Raw genomic sequence first — 21,102 nt, 5'->3', positions numbered from 1 at the left:
TTCCCCAGCCTTGGGTGCCCGGCACCCCCAGACACCCTCAACCCCTCCGCTGAGAAAGAACTCTGTACAATGTTTCACATTCACCTCAAACCCCAGCAGCCCCCGGTCGGCCTCTGCATGCATGGTTTCATCCGGTAACCTGAGTCCGGATGGGGCATAGCGGATGGAGACGGATGTGTTGGCAGAGTTTCATTAGACATTTCATGCGACATACTTTTAGTGCAATTCTAGACGCTGTTGGTCGCGAATGAGTGCACAGTGCGCAAGGAAGAGACGTGAACGCGAAGTCGCGCGCGAAGGAACGTGCAAGACGTGGAGGACGTGATGGACGTCAAGGTATTTGGTACTTACGCTATGTATGCGCTAGTAGCGGGATTCCAAGTACCGGATACCGGGTAGGCTGCTGACCGACGCGTCCAAGGGATACGCGACATGCAATGCTCAGTGGGGGGGGATTGAACTTTTGAACTTTTGACCTTTTGCCCTGGTGATTTTAGTAATGATTTTACTTCTATGGGCAATTCTAGGGAAATTAGGAATAATTAATTGTGTACAACGTTATAGAACAATGGCACTGTGCTATGAAGACCATATAGCATACAGAGTATCCATAGTCTCCATAGTATACGGAAAAGCGCGTAGTTGATCTACATCCTATTGTTCCCACAGACACGAGGTAAGAATGAAAGTCAATTGGATTGTGCTGGGAATTGCATAAACGCCACTTTTCGAATTCCCATCCGGCCTCCACAACGTGAACGCGACGCGCTTTTACGGAGTATGCAGGCCTTGAAATAGTTCCCTTCGCCCTCCATTTGTGACTCCTCATGTCCTCCATTGCTCCTTGCCTCTAAACCCTCTGAACCTAAGCTCTTTAACGTTCGCAAGTTATTATATCTACCTCATCACTGCACCTCTTTTACCCCGAGTCATCCATCCCTTCTCTCTCTCTCTCTCTCAACGGTGTCGACCATATCTACCCATTCCTTCATTTATCCGAATTTCATCCAACCAATTCCTATCATTCAATCATTTTATTTCTTTTTTGATTCATCTGTCTTACACAATTACCCTCTTTCTCTTTGAATCGTGCGATCGGCCTGTCTAGTGCCTATTGTAGACCGCCAATCCTCCAAGGCTCCCCCCACTTGGCGCTGACCAAAACAAAACATCCCTCTCTCTCCCTTCTTCCTTCACCATGGCCACTCTCACTATGACTCCTACTCGTCAGCCTTTGGGCTGTTTGGACATGCCGTTGATGCGATCGAAACTTAATCGTCAAAACCAGCAAAATGGTACGTGATAACCCATGTTTTGATGTTCCCAAGAGGGCTTAGCTCACAATTCCAACCAGGTACCATGTCTATGAAGTCAACCCCAATGAAGAGCTCGATCTTCATTGACGCCGATTCCGAGAACGTTAACCCAGCCAGCTTCTCAGCAAAACGCAAACGTTCATTCAACGATGACGAGGACAAAAGCGCGTCCAAACCCATCAAAACATCCCGCATGGCTCTTTCCACCCGCATCAACATCTCCTCCCGTCTCTCGACCCCTTCGAAGATCCCCTCAGTTACAACCCCCAAATCAGCTCCCATTCTCAAGCCCGCTGGTCGCTCCCCACCACCCAAGTCGAGCAAGTCAGCCACTCGCCGTTCGCTCATCGCCAAGCCCCGTTCGGAGCAATATAGCAAGCGCGGCGTCGCTCGCCCCTTCTCTCTTGCCTCCGTCCTTGCCCAATCCACAACTGTCAAGTCTGCACCTGCTCCCAAGGCCCCCGCCTCGTGGTCCTTCGATATCCACGTCGACACCGAGCAGGAAGAAATGACCAACCTGATGCAACACTCGACCACTGTCCTGGATATCAGCGACGACGAGGGGAAGCCTGACACCTCCACCCGTGGAAAGGAGAACATCCCCCCTCACGAGCTGGGTATCGAACTCCCCCGCGCCCGCGAATCCATTGCAACTCTTGCTGCCGCCGCTCGCAAGTCACCAAAGATAGATGAGCCCCGTGCTCCGCTCGGTGAGCTGAATGCTGCTGAATACTATGCCAAGGACTGCAATGCCTTTTCATACACAATTGTCTATGATGATGAAGAGCGTGCGCCCGAATTCAAGAAGCCTTCTTCGCCTCTTTCGCAGAGCCAGCAGGCCCTTGTCACTACCTCCATTGCTTCTGTTTTGGATGCTGTTACTCCCGCGCCTGCTGAAACCAAGCAGCAAAATCTCGAGGACTCAACCGATAGCACTAGTTCTGCTCTTTGATCTTCCTGGTCGTCATTCTTTTCATCTGCATCTGCATCTGCATCTGGTTCAGTGGCGCTGTTCTTTGGCCTGGGTTTGGCCCCAATACCGATACCTATTTGCTTCATCTTCATCCTTTGGTTGTTTATCATTCTTTTGCTTGGTATTTGTCTCTTTTTTGGACACTGGTGTCCAGTCTATTGGGTGTTTTGGTATAACGTTAGCTACGAATTATGCATATTTTTTGCTTCACTATTGTGACCCCTCGGATTGGCATTCTTTATTCCGTCTAATTGATGAGTTATTGTCTTTTCATGTCTGATGCTTCACGATGTATTCCAAGTCTGCCCATGGCTTTGGCGATAAAAATGGATTCTTTTGATGAATATCTTGAGCACAAAGTACCAATTCTCTAGGTGTAGCCAACCCTCAAATAATTTCGGAGTTTCCGTTACTCGTCCTCGTCTTCGTCCATATCATCACTGTCATCACCATCCTCATCGTCATCACCGGCTTCATCAGCAGCTTCGTCAGCGTCCCTCGCCGCAGCAGCATCCGCAACCTGAGCAGCCAACATTTCCCTTCGCTGAATCTCCTCCTCTTCACCCTCACTCTCCTCATCCCCCTTCTCAGGCTCAGGCTCAGGCTCCGGTTCCGGCTCAACACTCTTCCCCTTCAAAGCGCGCTTCCCCTTACCCTTCCCTCGGCCCTCCCCAACATCCCTCCTCACCAACCCAGCATTAGCCGACAAATTCCGCCAAATCGGCGAACTGCGAATAATCGCCCGAACCTCCGTAGCAAGACTGATCTCCTTCTGCGTCGCAACATCAGGATCAAGCGTGAAAAGCGGGAAATCAGCCTCAGACCGCGCATGCGCAGGAAGCTGCATGATCTTCGTATAATCCTCATCAACCGGTTCCCGCCCTTCCATCAATGCCTGGATCTTATGTCGCATAACCGTCTTCGCCTTCGCAAGTGTACCATTCCCGAACCATCCATCTGTAACGATATCGCACTCGCTGCGCAGGAATCCAGGTCCCGCATCGGGGGGATACAAATCTGCCCGCAGCTGCGCGTCCTGAATCTCACCAACCATCCAGATCCGTCCGTCTTGTGCAAAAGGTTGCTTGCCGGTGAATATGTGGCCCGTTGACGGCCCGCTGGCGTTTTCGTCTTCGACTACGCGCTGGTCACTTGGTCGGGGAACGTTGTGACGTCGGCCCCCGCCGCCGTCGCGCGCAAGCTCGGCTTCTCGTGCCAGGAGGCGGAACATGAAGGTTTGGTAGTGGCGGTACTCTGGTGAGGTGCGTGGGTCGATCCCCAGCTTGATGATTGCGTCGCGCCATGGGCCGGATCGGAAAATGTACCCCACGTATGGAATCGCGTGGCGCAGGTTCAGGCGGTCTTCGTCAGTTGTTAAGTTGTTGCGGAGTCCACGACGTGTCCAGGCGGGTTGTTTTTCGTAGAGGGCGTTGAGTGTTGCGATTGTGCGGAGCATGCCTGCGTCCAGTACGCTTATTGGGAGCATGTCTGCCCGTGGCTCGGATGGTACTTTGGGTATGTCGTAGGGGACTAGGTGAGTTAAGATTTTGTTGGCCGTTTGGGTGTTCACGGTTTCTAGTTTGCCGGAGCGGCCGATAGCTTGTTTCACTGTTGGGTTTTGACGGTAGCTGGGAGGGATACGTTAGTGGTCCGATAGTCTTGGTTTGGTGTTTTAGGTGTAGTGGCTCTCACATGTAGTGGAATGGGACGTCTCCGTGGCTGAATGATGGTGGTGGGATGAGATCTGCGTTCTCGGCAGCGCCTTTGGCCATGTCGATATCAAATTGTTTCATTTTGTCGACTATCGCTTGTTAGTATATCTCTGGTGAGGTGTATTTCAAGCGGGCTTACAGTCAAATGGAAGAATTTGGTCTCGGAACCGGTTCGTAAAGGAACTCGCTGTAGTCGAGTAGACGAAATCAGGGATTCCTACCATCAGACGTTAGCAAACTGGCAATGGGTCATGGGAGTAGTGATCTTACCTCGGAACACATGTGTCCGTTCAACCCTCCCAACTGGTTCAATCTGGTACCTGGAAGGATTATCACTCATACTGCGCAAGAGATCTTTCGCGGTCCGTCGCGGGGCCGGCTCGGATGCTCCTGGATCTGGTGCGTTTGCGAAAGGCTCGTTCGAGCCTCTCTTGCGCTTCCGTCCTGTCCGCTTGGGAACAGTTACTTTGAGCAGAACATTGTTCGATTGAATGTTCGTTGACTGGACCGATCGAGCCATGGCATCTTCTGGTCGCAACACTAGATTAGCTAGTGTGCCACCTTTGGCCGGGTCCAGGATCTGCAGTATATCAGCATATATTCAAATACCCCGTCAGAGGAAGAAGTATTCTCACTGTTTTTATTCCGGAGTCTCCTTGTAAGGTCTCGATCGCCTTATCGACATTGCGGACCACGGCGGGGTGTTCAACACTGACGAGCCGACGGGATGGCACGGCGTAAAAGGGGGCAGTTCTAGACCCCCGTTGGTCGTCCATGCTGGTTGATTTTATACCAGACTTGTGGATACTGTAGTTGCAGTATCATTCGCACTAGCTTTGAATCTCAATTGAGGTTGGTTGCAGCTGTTTTTGGTTTGCTATTGGGTGAGATCGCGCAAATGCGATCAAAGGCAACACTGCCACTTTTCTCGAGCGCTTCCCACACAGTAAACCTGTCTGTATAGGGTTCTGTGTTTTTCTTCGCCTTCGCCACAATTAAAGGCTCGCCAGCGATATCCTTATGGGTTAGGGAAAGAATCGAGTCTACATTCCACAAGCGGTTAGTGCGCCCAAAGCTGGAAGTCACGCTGACTCATCACCTCCGGGGCACCAGCCAAGGTGTACCATCTAAGCACATTTTGAAGAAACATTTTAAGAGAATTCGTTGGGTTGACATTTGAGAGGCTCAAAACAGTTTAATAAGATATCCTATATTCCCAAACGCTGATGATGTGGTTAATCACAGGTTTATGCTACACAATGAGGTCTGCATCTCCAATGTATATATATATATCTCAGTACATAGTTTTCTGCAGGCCCCCTATTTGGCTTTTCGGCTAGTATCTTTGCTTTCGAATGCAGTAAATAATGAATCGGCTTCGTCATCAGCCTCGACTCCTACTAACATCATATGTCCTCGATCCATACAAAGGCAATACGTTATTGTGAACATATCATATTAGCCAAAAACAAGATCACTTCCTTTTCGGGAAGACCCCTGCCAATCACAATCTTTGATTGGTCGAGCCCTGCCAAGCATTATTCCCGAGGCCCTCTTTCCAAAATTGGAAGTCATTTCAACGGATCACCCCTTTCGCCCATGACTATGGCTATGACTGCCTCTACCTCAATAACAACCGGCTCGCTGGAACCCACTTCAACCTACCAGTACGACTCCATTCTGGGTAGCAGCACATCCTCTAGCACGGCTGCTTCGGAGACCGGCTCCGAATATCCAGTGTTCCCAAACGGCGCCTATATCTCCAGGTTCTATGTTGTCTCATCCGGGGAGTCTGGTCTCACCGACCTTGACATTGATCTCTACAACGAATGCTACCTGCCGTATAACCCGTTGCCACACCACAATTTCCGCAGGGATGACACGGCTAAAACCATCTCCTCTAAGCCAACCTATCTAATCGACGAGGCTCCGTGTAAACGACAAGCGGCGATTAATTCTAATTGCTACTTCCAAAATACCAACGGCACATTTTCAGGCCTTCAATTGTATTCGGGTGATTGGGACGTCCAGCAGCAATGCTATTGTGACATATATCCCTTCTTTGACTCGGCAGCCGGTTGCCAGGAATGCTTTAGAAAACATGGAGGCATTGAGGGTGAGTCTTTCCCATAGCATGTCCTGCCATTATTCTATTCTCTTGGTTTGATCGAAAAGCTAACTTCCACCGAGGCTACCACTGGTTCCCTGAGAGTTACGTGAAGGGGGTCTCGAGCGCCTACTGTAGCGCCAATCCCCAAACGACAGGATTCTACCCTTTCGCAAGTGCATGGTCGACTAGCTCGGCGGATAGTTTGCCTACTACCACTGCTGTTGACAGCTTAGGCACACAGACAGCGGCTAGTCTTTACTACACCTACGCTGCGGAAAGTACAGCCACCGGTGATAGTAGCTCAAGCGAGAAAAACAGTGCAGTGGCAACCAGGCGCCTGAGCTTGAAGAGAGCTTTAGTGGCTGCACTGCCACTCGTTCTAATGTTATCCCAATGAGGTTGTATGAATATGGATGAATCACGGGGAATAACAATGTATATATTGTAGTGGGGAAATAGGCTCCCCACTGCGCATTTGCCCTTGCCTCTTCTTCTTCTTTTACCATGTGTTGTTATGTAAACATTGAGATTACGAGGTTACAAATAGCAGATAGATACAGATTGAGAATACATACTCCTACACCTCTCTGAACCCACTTCCAGGGTGGCACCCCTGGGTTCCCTTGTATGCAAAGTCGGGTATGAAGCTGAACTACAGGTGCTGAATCGACCCATATGCCGCAGAGCATACAGCCTTGAGCGTTCCCCTCTTCAATAAGTAATTTTTTATAGATGGGTCAATTTATTCAGCGTATCATCTAGGGTGGACGTAAGTCCCAGCACCATGTCCTACGACGGTATTTCAAGCACAATGGGATGAAATGAAGAATACATTAATTGCAACACTAGCTCACTGCTGTCTTCCACGAATCCCTGTCTTTGCTAAACGGGGGTTCACATGTCTAAGTAGTGAGGTAATCCACATCCCCAGATATATTGAACAAGAGCTCAAGCCAAAATATTCCAGAATCTTTATCGAGGCTGGCAGATTGGTTAATATTGGAATGTACGAAATTGTATCAGCTTCGTCTCTCCTCTTCATGCAGCTGCCATATTTCACTACCCTGCTGCAGGACCGCTATTTGGCTCTAAGATTATTGTCTCTTCTCTTTGGGCTTTATATTTCTATCATCAACCCTGTTGTTTTTGGTATCTCCCTTGAATAGTACCGTATAAACACTATCATGACGTCCCGCTAGTCATTTATGATGTTTTCATCTTCGCCTCTAGGTGTTGCTACCGTTTATACTGTCGGGATTATTTACTGTAAACATCACGTCTTCGCTGGTAAAGATGAAGATCATTTGTGCTTGGTAGACTCAAAAGTTCTAAACGATATGGAAAAAGATAAACTTGCTAAAAACAATGTATTCGAGATGCTATGTAATGGCTCTGAAACAACCGCAGAACCAGGCGTGCAAACATAAAAGAGGTCCTGGTCAATGGACGCCTCACCACGCCACTAACAGGATACCTCGCAAAGCAAAAATTCGCAAAGAATTCATAAAAAAAAAAAAAAAAAAAAGCCGAAAACCAAAAAAAGCAAAGCGTGAAATATCCTAGGAGATATAGTCACGAAAGCTCACCTTAAAGGGTTAGGTAAAGCAACTCGATTGCTTGAAAACTCAGAAGGCTCCAGAGAAAACTCTTCCTCGATGTAGTAGGCGTGTGTGTAAATGAGATAGGCGTCCTTTGTCTTGACATAGACTTCAACCGAGGTTTTGATACCCTGACAGAAGGACCAAATTGCTATGGCCCAGTGGACAGATCCTTCTTCGCCCATCCGAAGACGTAGGTACCCCGTAGCTCGGAAAGCATACTGAAGATGCAGCTTGTCACTACGATGAGTGTTGGGACGGATCATGTGCTCCCTAGCATTGCACCAAGCAGAATAGCCAGCCTTAGCTTCCTACCCACAGATTAAGAAATACCCACAGAGCCTTGCGATGAGTCTCGACCAGGTCATCGAAGGCACCACAGTGGCTCTTGACAGCGGCGGCAAATTCGTCGATGAACGTTTCAGGCCACTCAGCTTCTGGGCCGGCATTTGCCCGCCATTGATCATCGCAGTCCATCCAGCATTTTTTCACGAATTCAATTAAGGCCATCGGTTCGAAAACATGCCCCCGAATACCCCAGGGGATCTGTAAAAGATCCCAATTGATGTAAGTGTGCCTTGCTAGAAGGGGCTCGGGGATAATCAAACTGTACCCGATCACATTGCTGTCACGTACTTTGCAAAGAGAACACCTCTTAGACGAAGCCTTCAACATATAGCAATCAACCTGAAGGGACCCATCGGTCTCCCATTCGCGGATTGCGTAGCGAAAAGACGGCAGTGACCAAAGGGTATTCAGTTGAATGACTCCGTGGAACGGCTTGCGTGGGGTGTTGGTCAACTCGTCCGAAGATAGTGTGTCTGTGTCCTGACAAGTGATCCGAGGCATGATAAAGTTCGCCATTGTGAGATTTGAGACTGTTGGGAATAAGAGTGAGAGAGTGGTGATAATGAAGGAGCAAAGTAAGAGCCAGTGATAATTTAAAGATCAGTATTTATACTCACAATATAGCTGTTCATGCCCTAGTGCGGCCTTCGGGGGTCTTCTAGTGACGGTACAATGAGATTATTGCTCTGATATTGGGAAGAAATTACTCCTTTGAATACATTGTAATATATATCCAAGATTAAATCGAGGAGAAGCTGTAGACAATTTGAAAAAAGGTAATACAAGAGTGAGTATAAGGTGATCCCTGGTTATATCTATGGATATAGGGAAGTCTCTTACACAAAGTATGCTTTTTTTCACCGAATTCGTATACACCTAAAAAGACATCTCGAAATACATACACAATATTCTTGTTGATTATAAACGTGCGACATCGCAGTGTAAATTAGAGTCATCTGAAGGATACATCTATCTTCGCTGCTATACACACCGAGTACCTCAATTCCGCGCCCCCAACCCCCGTCTTGAATATAAAAATAGCACGCTGGGAAGCAATCTCGCGCTTAGAATGTGTACTGATAAATCCTCTATGGACAGCTGCCAGACTTGATGCCTGCCTACCAAGTTTAATGCTGATGGATTTTGTGCCTGAAATTCGAGTCCCCCTGGTGGTCACGTGTATAATGACATAAGCATAACTTGAAACAAACGGGGAAAAGCATACCAAAGTTGTGTCAGGAGAAGAGGAGGGGAGAAAAATTGTAACTGTCGAAGTAAATTCATTTTATCAAACTGAAGCATCAACAGATTCAGCTCACTTTTTTTTTAAAAAAAACGTAGTGTCTCCCCCACATAGTACTTAGACGTGGTTCCCCCTCCCATCACCATCGCAGCCAGGAGAACCAGCCCGCCTTTCCCTACACCTCAACAACAATCCACTTCCCTCCCTCCTCTCCACAACCCAACGCCATCATCTTTATTTGGTCTTTTGTACACCGGCGACTTTGCCTCTTGCTAGTTAAATTGTGAGTCTTGTGCTATCGCAGTGGGCTGCGATCTGAGTGCCCGTCCCTTTGGTACTTCCAAACCCCCCGCTCCCAGCCTGCCACTAAGCGACACGGAGATCCTCCAGCTCCAGCGCCGGCCAAGCTTGTCCTATAACACCTCTCCCCAAGCAGTTTCCCACTCGATCTGTCAATTGCCCAACTCAACATTCCGGAAGTACGTTTGATCGGACACCCATTTCCCATTGCCTGTATTGGCCCTTTCTTCCCAGCATCATCTTGCTCCGTGCGCGTGCTGCGACTGCACATGGTTTGGAGCGCCTGACGCCGTTGCAATTGAACCCCAGTTTTTTTTCCCTACGCATTGCCGGGGCTTGATATCAGCATTTTAGCACTGCTTCCCTTCACAATAACCGTCTTACATGCTGTGAGATTCGGACCGCTTATAATATTCTCCTATTAGGTCGATCCAAACACTTCCCTCCCCCCTCGTGGCTTTCCTGAGCGGCTATCCCCGTTGGCTCCCCTCGATTCACTCCGGCTAGAGTGCGCCGCCTGGCTGCACTAGCACCAAGAAACCTAGCCGAGTACATGTGGCCATCTACACAGTCGTCAAAATGAAGGGTTTCAGACAGAGAGTGGTGAGTTACCCGCCTATCCTGCCCAAGTGAACCTCACCGCACCATCACTTCTGCCAATTTAATCTCTTCTCCACCCTGCAGATGGTGCTGTCGTATTCATCTCGCAAATCGTCTAACATTGTGTGCCTTGCTTCTAGCACGACCAGTTGTCGCGGGCGAAGGACAACAAGTCCTCGAAAAAGAAAGACTCCAACTCCACCTCACAGAATCAGTCCCTCGGCATTTCCAACACACAACAGTCTACTTCCCCCAACCAAGGGACACCCACATCCTCCACAACCTCTCTCAATGACTCGCGAAACAAATCGCCGGACAACGCTTCCCCCGCCGGTACCCCTTCCGCGGGCGCACCTCACCCTGGCACCCCGGTTCAACACTATATACCCCAACCGGGCGCCCCAGGACAGCCTGTAAGCAATGGACCGGGAACACCAAATAGACAAGGCCAGCCGGCGGCTCCCAGCGTCATCATTAGCCCAAGCGCACCGGTAAGTTGAGTCGCTTCACTTTGGTGACGGTTTGCTTTTGCTAACAGGTGGATTCTATAGCATGTCCCCCCTCCTGGCGCTGCCGAAACGATGCCCGGAGATCTCGCACCTCCTAGGAAGTCTCATGTCTTCGACCGCCTACAGACAACTCCTAAGGACATGTCGGAAGGTATCCGGACTCCCAAGCGCCAACATTCGTCGCGATTCGACATCTCCGATCAGCGCCAGAGAGAATTGGAAAAGTTGCCCGGATTCCATGAAGTGCCTCCCAACCGACGCCAAGATCTGTTCATGCAAAAGATCGACCAGTGCAACATCATCTTCGATTTCAACGATCCGACGGCTGATATGAAGTCCAAGGAGATCAAGAGGCTGGCACTGCACGAACTCTTAGATTATGTTGCCAACAATCGGTCGGTCATTACTGAGCCCATGTACCCCCGCGTGGTGGAGATGTTCGCCAAGAACCTGTTCCGTCCTATTCCCCCGCCTATGACGCCCCAGGGCGAAGCATTTGACCCGGAAGAGGATGAGCCAGTCTTGGAAGTCGCTTGGCCTCATATTCAGGTCGTATATGAATTCTTCTTGAGATTCATCGAAAGCCAGGATTTCAACACGAACATTGCCAAGGGTTATATCGACCATCAGTTCGTGCTTTCGGTATGTTTTCTGGTGCTGGATTTTGATGTTTAATGCAAGCTAATGCTCCATCTAGCTGTTGGACCTCTTTGACTCGGAAGATCCTCGGGAGCGTGATTTCCTCAAGACAACCCTGCATCGCATCTATGGAAAGTTCTTGAACTTACGGTCATATATCCGCCGATCCATCAACAACGTCTTCTTCCAGTTCATGTACGAGACAGAGCGCCATAACGGAATTGCTGAATTGCTCGAGATTCTGGGCTCCATTATCAACGGGTTCGCCTTGCCGCTGAAGGAGGAACACAAGCTCTTCTTGACCAGAGTGCTCCTGCCCATGCACAAGGTGAAGAGTCTCAGCATGTACCACCCGCAATTGGCCTACTGTATTGTGCAATTTTTGGAGAAGGACTCTTCATTGACTGAAGATGTAAGGCCTCATCTATCTTTCTCCAATATAGCTCTAGTATTAACCACTATGTTTAGGTTGTTCTCGGCTTACTGCGTTTCTGGCCCAAGACAAACAGCACCAAGGAAGTTATGTACCTGAATGAGGTGGAAGACATTTTCGAGGTGATGGATCCGGGCGAGTTCGCCAAAGTCCAAGAGCCTCTGTTCAATCAGTTGGCGAAGTCTGTTGCTAGCCCCCATTTCCAGGTCGCTGAGCGTGCTTTGTACTTCTGGAACAACGAGTACTTCTGTAATCTTGTGAGCGACAATGTGGAGACCATTCTCCCACTTATGTTTGCCCCACTTTACGAGAACTCGAAGGGACACTGGAACCGGTGAGTTTGATCTGCATATGCTACTAACTTTGACATGAGCTAACGCATCGTTCAGAACAATCCACAGCATGGTATACAATGCCATGAAGATGTTCATGGAGATCAACCCGCAACTCTTCGATGAATGCTCTCACGATTACACGGAGCACCAGAACAACGCAGACCAACGCGAAAAGTCTCGCACGGACCGGTGGGATGTGATTGAACAACAGGCCAAAGACCGGAAGAATGGCATTCCCGCACCACCACCTCCCGCTCTTGATGTGCCCGAGCCGATCGACGAGGTGGAGGCCATGACCCACGAGAGCCAAAAGCGGTTGAACTCCCTGAAGTTGCAAGAGGATCCCGATATTTCCAAGGATCGGCCCAGCCGCGAAGGCACACCTAATTCGGTAAGCCCAGTGCATCTCTGATCTGCGTTCCTGCCCAGATACGTGCATTCCTATGCGAACTACTTCGTTTTTGTTTGGCCCTATCGCCCTCGTCATTGTCTTTTGCTAAGAGACCACGTCCGCCCATGTACAGCCAGCGTGATTCTAACGTGAAAACGTCCGTTTGCTCCAGACACGACGCCGAGGCTCGATTCGCAATACTGGTCGGCGGCGACGGAGCGGAAGCGGCAGTGAGATTCGCCCGCGACGACGATCGGTCGGCAGTGGTACCAGTGCAACCAATGTACAGATCATGCATCGAAGCAATTCTACTAAATAACGTCTCGGAGGAGATGGACTGCTGATGGACATGTGATTTTCCCGTTTATTTTCTCCTGCGATGGCATAGCGAACTATGGGGCAACGATATTTTTGTCTTTTGATTTTCGGCGGTACTCGCCCGGACTGATGCCCTCAACCTGTGCCCCCCTGCCCTTTTTTATCTGTCTTCCCATTTTCTTCCCCTTTTCTTTTGTGTACATGGATTTTCATTTTTCGAGATATTTTCCCTTCCGCGACGGGCTCCCTCAAAATTTGAGTTGGAACCAGTCTTAGAACCGTGTTCGGGTATGGAAAACGGGTGCGAATGGCGTTTCATCCATCCATTGACCTCAATGTCGGTGGCTGTCTATGTGTTGTTTTCTTGTTGTTTCTCTTCTATTATTTTAGACCAGTTCTAGGATATGATACTGCCTTGGAATCTGATGTTTGGAGTGCTTGGATGTGTCCTGTAAACCAACTGTATCTACTATGTGAAGCTTTATATCATTGTAGGTGGCTTAGATGACAATTTAAACAAGGACACGACAGTATCAGAAAGTACAAAACGTAGGAATATCAAAAGAGAACGCTATAATCGACCTTGACGCGTGTATTCTTATCAAAGGGGCGATTGTGAAAGGGACGTAATCGAGGGAGATATGGTTGTCATCCAATGCTGGTGATGACGCTCAATGGCTTGGTCGCATGATGCACAATTTGTTCCAGCTGATCGAAAAGGCGATCCATGATATCCGAGGCATATTCCTCGGATGCTGTCGTTGACCAGTAGCGCAGTTCCACCTTGAAGTGGGAAGGGGAGGGAAGGATAGCCACACAAAGGTCGTACTAAAACAATTGACATTACTCAGTCTGATCGTGACTCTAGTTCGAAAAACACTTACCTCTGTTGCATCGTCCAAATCGATGAGTTTAATATCGATCTCGTTGCTCCCGTCCTTCGCAGGGGATGCTTGTGTTGAGAATGGGTTTTGCACCGTCAGAACCGTATTAAACAACTGCTGATCTTTGTCCCAGGTCCTTATTCCAGATTTGCGGATCATATCTGGTATTGAACAGTTTTGGTTGTCGTTGCGACCCTGAATATCCTCCTGGTTCTGTCGTAGTGTATCTAGCACCGTCCGCGTGGGATCAATCGCAATTCGACACGGAAGAACGTTGAAGAACGATCCAACGATGTTCCATACTTCAAGGTGGGGTATATCACGCCCAGAGGTGATGGTTCCGAAGCACACATCGCGGGAGTTGGTATAGTGGGTGAGGGTTAAGGCCCATGCAAGTTGGAAAACGTTGGTGATGGTGAGATTATTGGAGCGCCAGAAGGAATCTAGACGCTTTGATTGCACAAATGGGAGGATCCGGCTCTGCGAGCGAGCTTCAGGCAGTGAGTCCTGCTTGGAAGGTACTCTGGGCAGGTGAGAAGGGTAAATTCCATAAAGCGCCTGTGACCAGTATTGCAGTGTTTCTGCAGGTGACTGGCTGCGCAGATGGGACAGGTATTGACAATACGAGATCCCTTTCTGTGGCAAGTGCTGACCCTGGAGGACAAGAGAAAGCTCTTCTAGTAGGATGGTCATGGAAAAAGCATCAATCAAGGCACAGCCCATTTCCAGCCTCATGAAGACCGCCCCAGAATCGTTCTGACCTATGATTAACCGGTGTGGTGGGGACAAGCCCCAGGATTTCACTGGTTCGAGGCTTTTCAGTTCCGAAAGGGCATTCTTGCTGCGAGGAAGAGCAACAATTTGAGCTGGGCCCTTATCTAGTACCACATGGAGATAATCTGCGTGAACCTTTGGCTCTTTCATGATGACCGTCCGCAAGGCGATATGACGGTGCACTAGTTGACTCCAAGCATTACTAACCTGCATAGCAGTAACTGATCCCGTAGGAGAGATTTCGAAAATTGCTGTGCTCGTGTAATTGGATGTGTAGAGCTCTAACAAACCACTGTGGGCAGCAGAGCAGGGGTAGATTTCCTCGATGGAATCCGATTTCAACAAATTCAACCGAGATCGAATCATGTCTAGCTGGTAATCGATGTGCTCAAACTGGACAAGTTGATCTTCACGTCGAGCCGAGTCTTGTGAATTAAGGAGTTTCTGGCGTTTGGAACCAACGGTCTGGCCCTGAATCACAACAGCATGTGTGCAAAACAAGGATACAGTGTTCTTTGAGAGGAAATCCTGCATCGAGATGGCCATGTTTCTTCTTCGACACAAAGTGAGAACCCGCATGGCAGTGATGGAATCGCCTCCTAAAGCGAAGAAGTTATCGTCCATCCCAATGGCCTCCTCATTTAATGACAGGGCTGTGGCAAAGCTTGCACGGACGAATCGTTCTTGCTCTGTGGTTGGATCCCTTTTTTCTACAATTGGATTGTTCAGGTACATCTCCAATGTCTCTCTTTCCATCTTGCATGCAATCTGGCGTAGTGTCTTGCGGTCAGCCTTGCCACTTGGGCTAAGTGGTAGACGGGATAGTGGAAGGAAGAAGGAAGGTATCATATACGGTGGAAGGTGTTGATTGAGATGATGTTTTATGCCCTCAAGGTAAGCTTGATTTTGTGTTGACGGCGAGAGAAACAGTTCCCGGTAGTCATGGCAAGCAGGGTTGATGCCCACCATCGTTTCAACCGTTGCAGGATCATAAACGAACATGATAAGTCTAGGTCTCTGGATGCCGGCGGGCTGTATCAATTCCGCAATGACCGCGGTACTATGTTGGTATCTCTCAGCACAATGTTCAATCTCATGCAGCTCAATACGCTGCCCGTTGAGCTTGACCTGTGTGTCCTTTCGGCCGACCAAATTTAAAGACCCGTCCGCGTTCAAGACAGCAAGATCTCCAGTCTTGTAAAGTCGGTCTCCTCGCAAGAAGGGGAATTTCTTGCTCCAGACAGGATCACGAATGAAGGCCGCTGCAGACTCCTGGACTCGGTTGATGTACCCTCTTCCAACAATGGGCCCACCGATCAGTAGTTCTCCCACCGAGCCCAGAGGCTGAAGGTCATCATGGTTGTCTGGGTCAACAATCCAACAGGACGCGTTTGAGGAAGACCCGACGTTGCCTAAATTTGAACTGGGAGCCAATGGCGGTGTGGTAGTCGTGTACATAGCGCACTCAGCAGGTCCATACGATTGATGCAGCTGGACCCGTGAAGCCCATGTCGCCAGATCAGAGGCTGATGGGGGCTCTCCTCCAAGAATCAGGGTTCGGAGACAAGGGACTGCGGCTGGCGAAAGGGTTCGTGCCACCGAAGGGGTCAGCATGGCCATATTGACCTGCATGGTTGTCATTGCTTTCGCCAGGCTGTTCATACGTTGAGCTTCGGAGGGCACACAGACACATCCTCCCACACCCAGCAGAAGTACAATCTCAGCAAGGCAGATATCAAAAGCGGGCGAGGCGAATAGTAAGCCACGGGACGCAGTTGATGCGCCGATGATGTCCTTATGTGCCTCGAGCATCGAATATACCATGCCGTGTTCGATCACAACACCCTTTGGGGCACCGGTTGATCCAGACGTAAAGGCAACATACATTGGATCTTGATGAGACACCGCTGATGGAGTCCAAGCATCGTAGTCCGCTTGGGTCATGATATCGGCGGTCAGAGCCAACGTGTCATCGACTAACCCCGTGCACTTCTCTTGGAATATCAGAGAGCATATCATCGTTCGCGCACCGGCGTCTCGCAAGATATGCTGTAAACGCTGTGTGGGGAATTTAGGTTCTAACAAAACCATGGCAGCTCCAGACATCAAGACACCCAGGATGGCGACGGGGAACCATTTCGATCGTTCCACACAGATCCCGATGACCGCACCGGGTCCCGACCCTGATCCGAAAGACCGGAGATGATCTGCCAATCTCCGCGCGGACGCGACAAGTTCTCTATACGTGAGAGAGCCATCCCACGCGCAGACAGCCTCTGAGTTCGGTTGAGTGACAGCGAAGCCCTGGATGACATCGTGCAGGCAATGCATGTGTGGTAGACTCTTTTTGTTTATCGCCGCCAATTGCTGCCACTCGGGAGAAAGGTGGCTTCTTAGGTCCCTCATTGTTGCTCTGGGCCCCTGGAGAATTCGTTGCAACAAAGTATCAAACTGCTCTAAGAGCGCCTCAGCCTTATCAGGGCCCATAATGTAGTTGTTAAAGACGGCCTTGACCTCTAGCGATTCACCTTCCTGTTGGGCCACGATTGACAGGGGATATGACGCAAACTTCAGGTCATAGTCTTCATTCTCGGGTAACGCAATCAAGGCACCAGGAGGAATTTGAAGGGATTGCAACCTGATGGTGAGAAGATTCTGGAATCCACAAGCCAAGGCCGCGTCTGGGCTTGACTCCGCGATACGCCTGAGACCAATATGCTCAAATGGCATGATAGAGACATCGTGCTGTCGCATTTGAATCAGCATATCTTCCACCGATATATCGTCATCAAGCTGCGTGCGGAAGGGGAATGTTGCAAAAGTTGGCCCAGCAATACGATCGATCTCTGGAACTGGGGCATTCCGGCCCGAGACTGTCAATCCGTAAACCACATCATGTGAGAGAGTTTGGGAAGAGATAACAAGAGACCACGCCAATTTGATTTTATTGGCGAGAGTCCAGTTCGTATCTGACTTGCCCAGAGTGATTTGCTGGCTTCTGATTTGCCAATGTGGCTCGACGGATGCCCGCCGGGGACAGACAGGGAACACTTTTGCTTCGAGGTCATTGAACTCTTTACTCCAAAAAGAGCGACTTTCCTCAATGCTCAACTCGGAGATGTAGTCAATGACATGATTGAAGGCAGGGCGTGGTGGCAGGATGTCCCCATTGTAAATCACCTGGAGATCCTCGAGCAGCTGCATATATGACCATCCATCAAAAAGAGCGTGATGCATAGTAAGGAGGAATAGGCCAGAGTCCGACCCCCTCGAAGTTCGTCCAGGATAGAATGTCACACGTGCAAGGGGAGTTCCCAAGTTCATGGGCTGACAATCATCCATGGTTGAAATATCCTTGCATGATGGGTTGTGCTTGGTAACTACTTGCAGCTTTTGACCATCCTGAAGTTGGATGATGCGTGTTCGGAGGATGGGATGTACGAGCCAAAGCTGTTCCCATGCAGCCCAAATCCGATGAAGGTTGGTGGAAGGAGGTAATGAGAATTGGTATGTTCCTATGAAAGCTCCTGGATTCCCAATGGACAGATGCATGAGGCCTTCCTGTAGAGGGGTGCAGGGGTAAATGTCTTCAATCATTTCTCTTTCAATACCACATTGGCCGGTCGCGGTAGATAAACTCTGTTCGATATTCTCAAGAAGAGAGAATGGCGGGATCTCGTGAGATTCTTTGCTCTCCACAGTGCATCGCGCAATCTGTCGTGGATTCTGAAGACGGATAATATCTGCCACCGTGATCTCCAGGCCACGCTTGCGTGCGCGGGCTACCAGCTCGATAGCAGCTAATGAATTCCCTCCCATGTCGTAGAAACCATCTTCTGCGCCGATGCTCGCTTCCAGGCAACCCAATACCTGAGCAAAGACTGAGCACAGGGTAATCTCCTTGGCGAAAACCTCTGGGTCCAGGTCGACATCTTCTTTATCACGCTGATTTGATGGGTACTCTCCAGATGGCGTGTGACTCGATGTTGTTCCAAGATCGACCAAGGCTCGTCGATCAAGTTTGCCAGTTCTCGTTAGAGGAAACCGATTGACAAAAGTATATTTGGTTGGGATCATATATGGCGGTAGACAATCACGAAGCCAGTGTTTGATATCAGTCACCAAATCGAGGAGTGTGTCATTCATGGGGACAACGAAGCTTTCCTTCGTCATATGACTCTCATCATTATCTGCAACAATGAATAACGCAAGGAGTTTCCCTGCACTACTACTGTTGGCTTGAATAACATCGGCCACCGCAAGTATTCCTTTCTGAAACTTGGAGGCATGATGCTCAATTTCCTGCAGGTCAATGCGTTGCCCGTGGATTTTCACCTCCCGGTCTTTGCGCCCGACATATCGCAACGTGCCATCCTCCAGGTTGTATCGCACAAGATCTCCAGTTTTGTAAACGCGTTCACGAGGTGGAATGCCGAATCGCTTGGCCCAACAAGGGTTAGAGATGAAAGACTTCTGGTGGGGCAGGTTGAGATAGCCTCGGGCCACGATTGGTCCGCTGATGAGTAACTCTCCCACCGCACCCAGGGGCTCAAGCTGATCATGATCATGAGGGTTGACGATCCAACAGTGGCTGCTGTATGAACGACCGATATTATTGGAGTCTTGTAGTTGCACATGCGGCTGTACAGTGGACACCACACTGCACTCGGCCGGGCCGTATGCGTTGAGGAGTTGGATCTTCCCCGACCCCGACCATTGCGTGATGTGGTCTTGAGACATGGACTCACCCACAAGCAAGACAGATTTCACGTCCGGCACCTCTTCGGGGTTGATAAATCGTGCGACAGATGGAGTTAGTTCGAGCCAGTTGGCTCGCAGCCCCCGGATAGCATCTGCGAGGCCGTTGAGCCGCTGCTTTTCCGAGGGTATACAGACGCAACCGCCTGCCACCAAAGGCATCAATGTCTCAAGAATGCTGCTATCAAATCCATATGAGGCAAACTGAAATGCCCGCGTCTCGCTATTAATATTCTGGACTGCATTTTGAGAGAGCGTGTTTGCAACAAAGCACTGATGTTCAACCACGATCCCTTTGGGCTTTCCGGTTGACCCGGAAGTAAAAGCAACGTATGCGGCGTTTGAAGGCTTGACAGATGTGTTCAAGATGCCTCTGCCTTTATCGACTTGGGTCTTGATTGTGTCGAGGACTGTGATAACTCCAGGACCCAGCTGCTGACCCAGTTCCTGCAATGACTCCGATGCGATGGCAACCGTTGCCTGCACCTCCGAACAAATCTCGGCCAGACGAGTCATAGGGTGAGAGTGATCGAGGAGAACGAAAGCACCTCCCGCTCTCAGGACTCCTAGCATGGCGACCACCGTCCAGCGCGATTTTTCGAAGTAGAGCGGAACCACTGACTCTGGGCCAATACCAAGTAACAGCAGCTGCAATGCGACTGCCAGTGAAAACTGATCAAGTTCCGCATAAGTGATGGAACCATCCCAAGCGCACAGCGCCTCGGCATTTGGTTGGCTCCGGCAATGCTCTAGGATCAATGTATGAATGCACACTTGTGGTCGTGCGAGTGAGTACGGGTTGTTCCATTGCCGGATCAATTTGGAGCTATATGAGCCCAGGAAATCCGCCTCTTGGAGTGATAGCCCGGGACGTATAACTATCTGCTCCAGAATGTGAACCAGAGCCGTTAATTGTGACCAGGCTTGATTTAGCGTGAGAGATGTCCTTGAGTATTTCATGGATACCTGGACTGGTGATATACTGCAATCCAAAACAATCATCGTATCGAATGCACAGGGCAACTGAAACTCTATTAGTACGTTGTGTGAATAACGCATTATTGCACTCCTACTTACAGACGTCGGACCTTTCGGTTCATTATGCCACCTGATAACCACAGCCGTTGAGGCCTGTGTTCCCGAAAGAGGCTCTCTTTGTGTTTCCTTCGCTGCATCCACCAAGAGACTATCCGGATTGTCTGATATTTCCCAGGTTTCTAAATGCGCAGGTGACACCACCAACTTTGAACACGCATCTGTCAGAGGAGCTACCAGTTGTTCCAGCACTGCAAATGTTGTCGTTTGTGTTTCCAAATGCCTGCCAAGCAACAAGGCCCAGGATGCTTTGAGAAGATGAGGCTGGAGCAACGCTTGACCATTATCCGTCCATTCTGCTTCCAATTCCTTACGCAAAGTAAGGGAAATAGTATGACGACTATGATAAGAATCCATGGCGATGGTGGAAAAGTACTCCCAAGGTTAAGGTTCCTCCCGAGATATGAGGCTTCCTTCATGGTAATGAATACACAGAATGTCTGTACTTCAGCCCAAATGGCTTCTCCCGATATACCTCTTAAAACCGCCAAGAATGGGGTATTAGCAGCAAGAGTGTTGTTATAGTTGCCAAGCCGAGCCTGGCCACCAATGGCCTTTAGTGCGTGGCTACATCTGGAACCATCCCCGGAAGTCCTTGCAGATATTAACACCATGCGCTCGCCTAGATCAGCCCGATGCGACCATGCATGTTGGTCTTTGCTGATCAACATTGCACCCGCATGGTACTTTGTGCAGGTGATATTGAGGCCACTCGGTGATGTCGCCCTGGATTGTCAGCCGCACATGTGGGAGCTGGAATAAGATC

General features: G+C 49.5%; 7 protein-coding genes across 7 annotated transcripts; 4 read left to right on the top strand and 3 right to left on the bottom strand.

Moving 5' to 3' along the window:
• Nucleotides 1-1,198: 1,198 nt before the first annotated feature.
• On the top strand, nt 1,199-2,268 carry N7537_005410 (uncharacterized protein; the record flags this gene model as incomplete). Its single annotated transcript, XM_056896467.1, has 2 exons — nt 1,199-1,295; nt 1,355-2,268. 2 exons carry the CDS (start codon nt 1,199-1,201, stop codon nt 2,266-2,268), a joined length of 1,011 nt encoding a protein of 336 aa, XP_056752252.1.
• A 430-nt stretch (nt 2,269-2,698) lies between these two features.
• On the bottom strand, nt 2,699-4,777 carry N7537_005409 (transcription factor TFIIIC subunit TFC1; the record flags this gene model as incomplete). Its single annotated transcript, XM_056896466.1, has 5 exons — nt 2,699-3,917; nt 3,982-4,090; nt 4,141-4,218; nt 4,272-4,581; nt 4,637-4,777. The coding sequence occupies 5 exons, from the start codon at nt 4,775-4,777 to the stop codon at nt 2,699-2,701; spliced, it is 1,857 nt and encodes a 618-aa protein (XP_056752251.1).
• A 122-nt stretch (nt 4,778-4,899) lies between these two features.
• Nucleotides 4,900-5,181, top strand: N7537_005408 (uncharacterized protein; the record flags this gene model as incomplete). Its single annotated transcript, XM_056896465.1, is given in 2 exon segments — nt 4,900-4,947; nt 4,966-5,181. 2 exon segments carry the CDS (start codon nt 4,900-4,902, stop codon nt 5,179-5,181), a joined length of 264 nt encoding a protein of 87 aa, XP_056752250.1.
• A 425-nt stretch (nt 5,182-5,606) lies between these two features.
• Nucleotides 5,607-6,134, top strand: N7537_005407 (uncharacterized protein; the record flags this gene model as incomplete). The annotated part of the gene is made up of 1 exon (XM_056896464.1): nt 5,607-6,134. One exon carries the CDS (start codon nt 5,607-5,609, stop codon nt 6,132-6,134), a length of 528 nt encoding a protein of 175 aa, XP_056752249.1.
• Nucleotides 6,135-7,693: 1,559 nt separating this feature from the next.
• N7537_005406 (uncharacterized protein) lies at nt 7,694-8,573 on the bottom strand (the record flags this gene model as incomplete). Its single annotated transcript, XM_056896463.1, has 2 exons — nt 7,694-7,982; nt 8,047-8,573. 2 exons carry the CDS (start codon nt 8,571-8,573, stop codon nt 7,694-7,696), a joined length of 816 nt encoding a protein of 271 aa, XP_056752248.1.
• A 1,472-nt stretch (nt 8,574-10,045) lies between these two features.
• N7537_005405 (protein phosphatase 2A regulatory subunit RTS1) lies at nt 10,046-12,851 on the top strand (the record flags this gene model as incomplete). Its single annotated transcript, XM_056896462.1, has 7 exons — nt 10,046-10,203; nt 10,341-10,691; nt 10,752-11,351; nt 11,407-11,760; nt 11,817-12,115; nt 12,171-12,507; nt 12,546-12,851. The coding sequence occupies exons 1-7, from the start codon at nt 10,180-10,182 to the stop codon at nt 12,849-12,851; spliced, it is 2,271 nt and encodes a 756-aa protein (XP_056752247.1). The 5' UTR covers nt 10,046-10,179.
• A 622-nt stretch (nt 12,852-13,473) lies between these two features.
• On the bottom strand, nt 13,474-20,693 carry N7537_005404 (non-ribosomal peptide synthetase; the record flags this gene model as incomplete). Its single annotated transcript, XM_056896461.1, has 3 exons — nt 13,474-13,653; nt 13,710-20,264; nt 20,319-20,693. 3 exons carry the CDS (start codon nt 20,691-20,693, stop codon nt 13,474-13,476), a joined length of 7,110 nt encoding a protein of 2,369 aa, XP_056752246.1.
• Between the last annotated feature and the right edge of the window lie 409 nt (nt 20,694-21,102).

Source organism: Penicillium hordei (genome assembly GCF_028827395.1).
Source record: "Penicillium hordei strain IBT 12815 chromosome Unknown utg000003l_segment0_segment0, whole genome shotgun sequence".
Classification (NCBI taxonomy): domain Eukaryota; kingdom Fungi; phylum Ascomycota; class Eurotiomycetes; order Eurotiales; family Aspergillaceae; genus Penicillium; species Penicillium hordei.
This window is presented reverse-complemented; position numbering and strand designations above follow the sequence as displayed.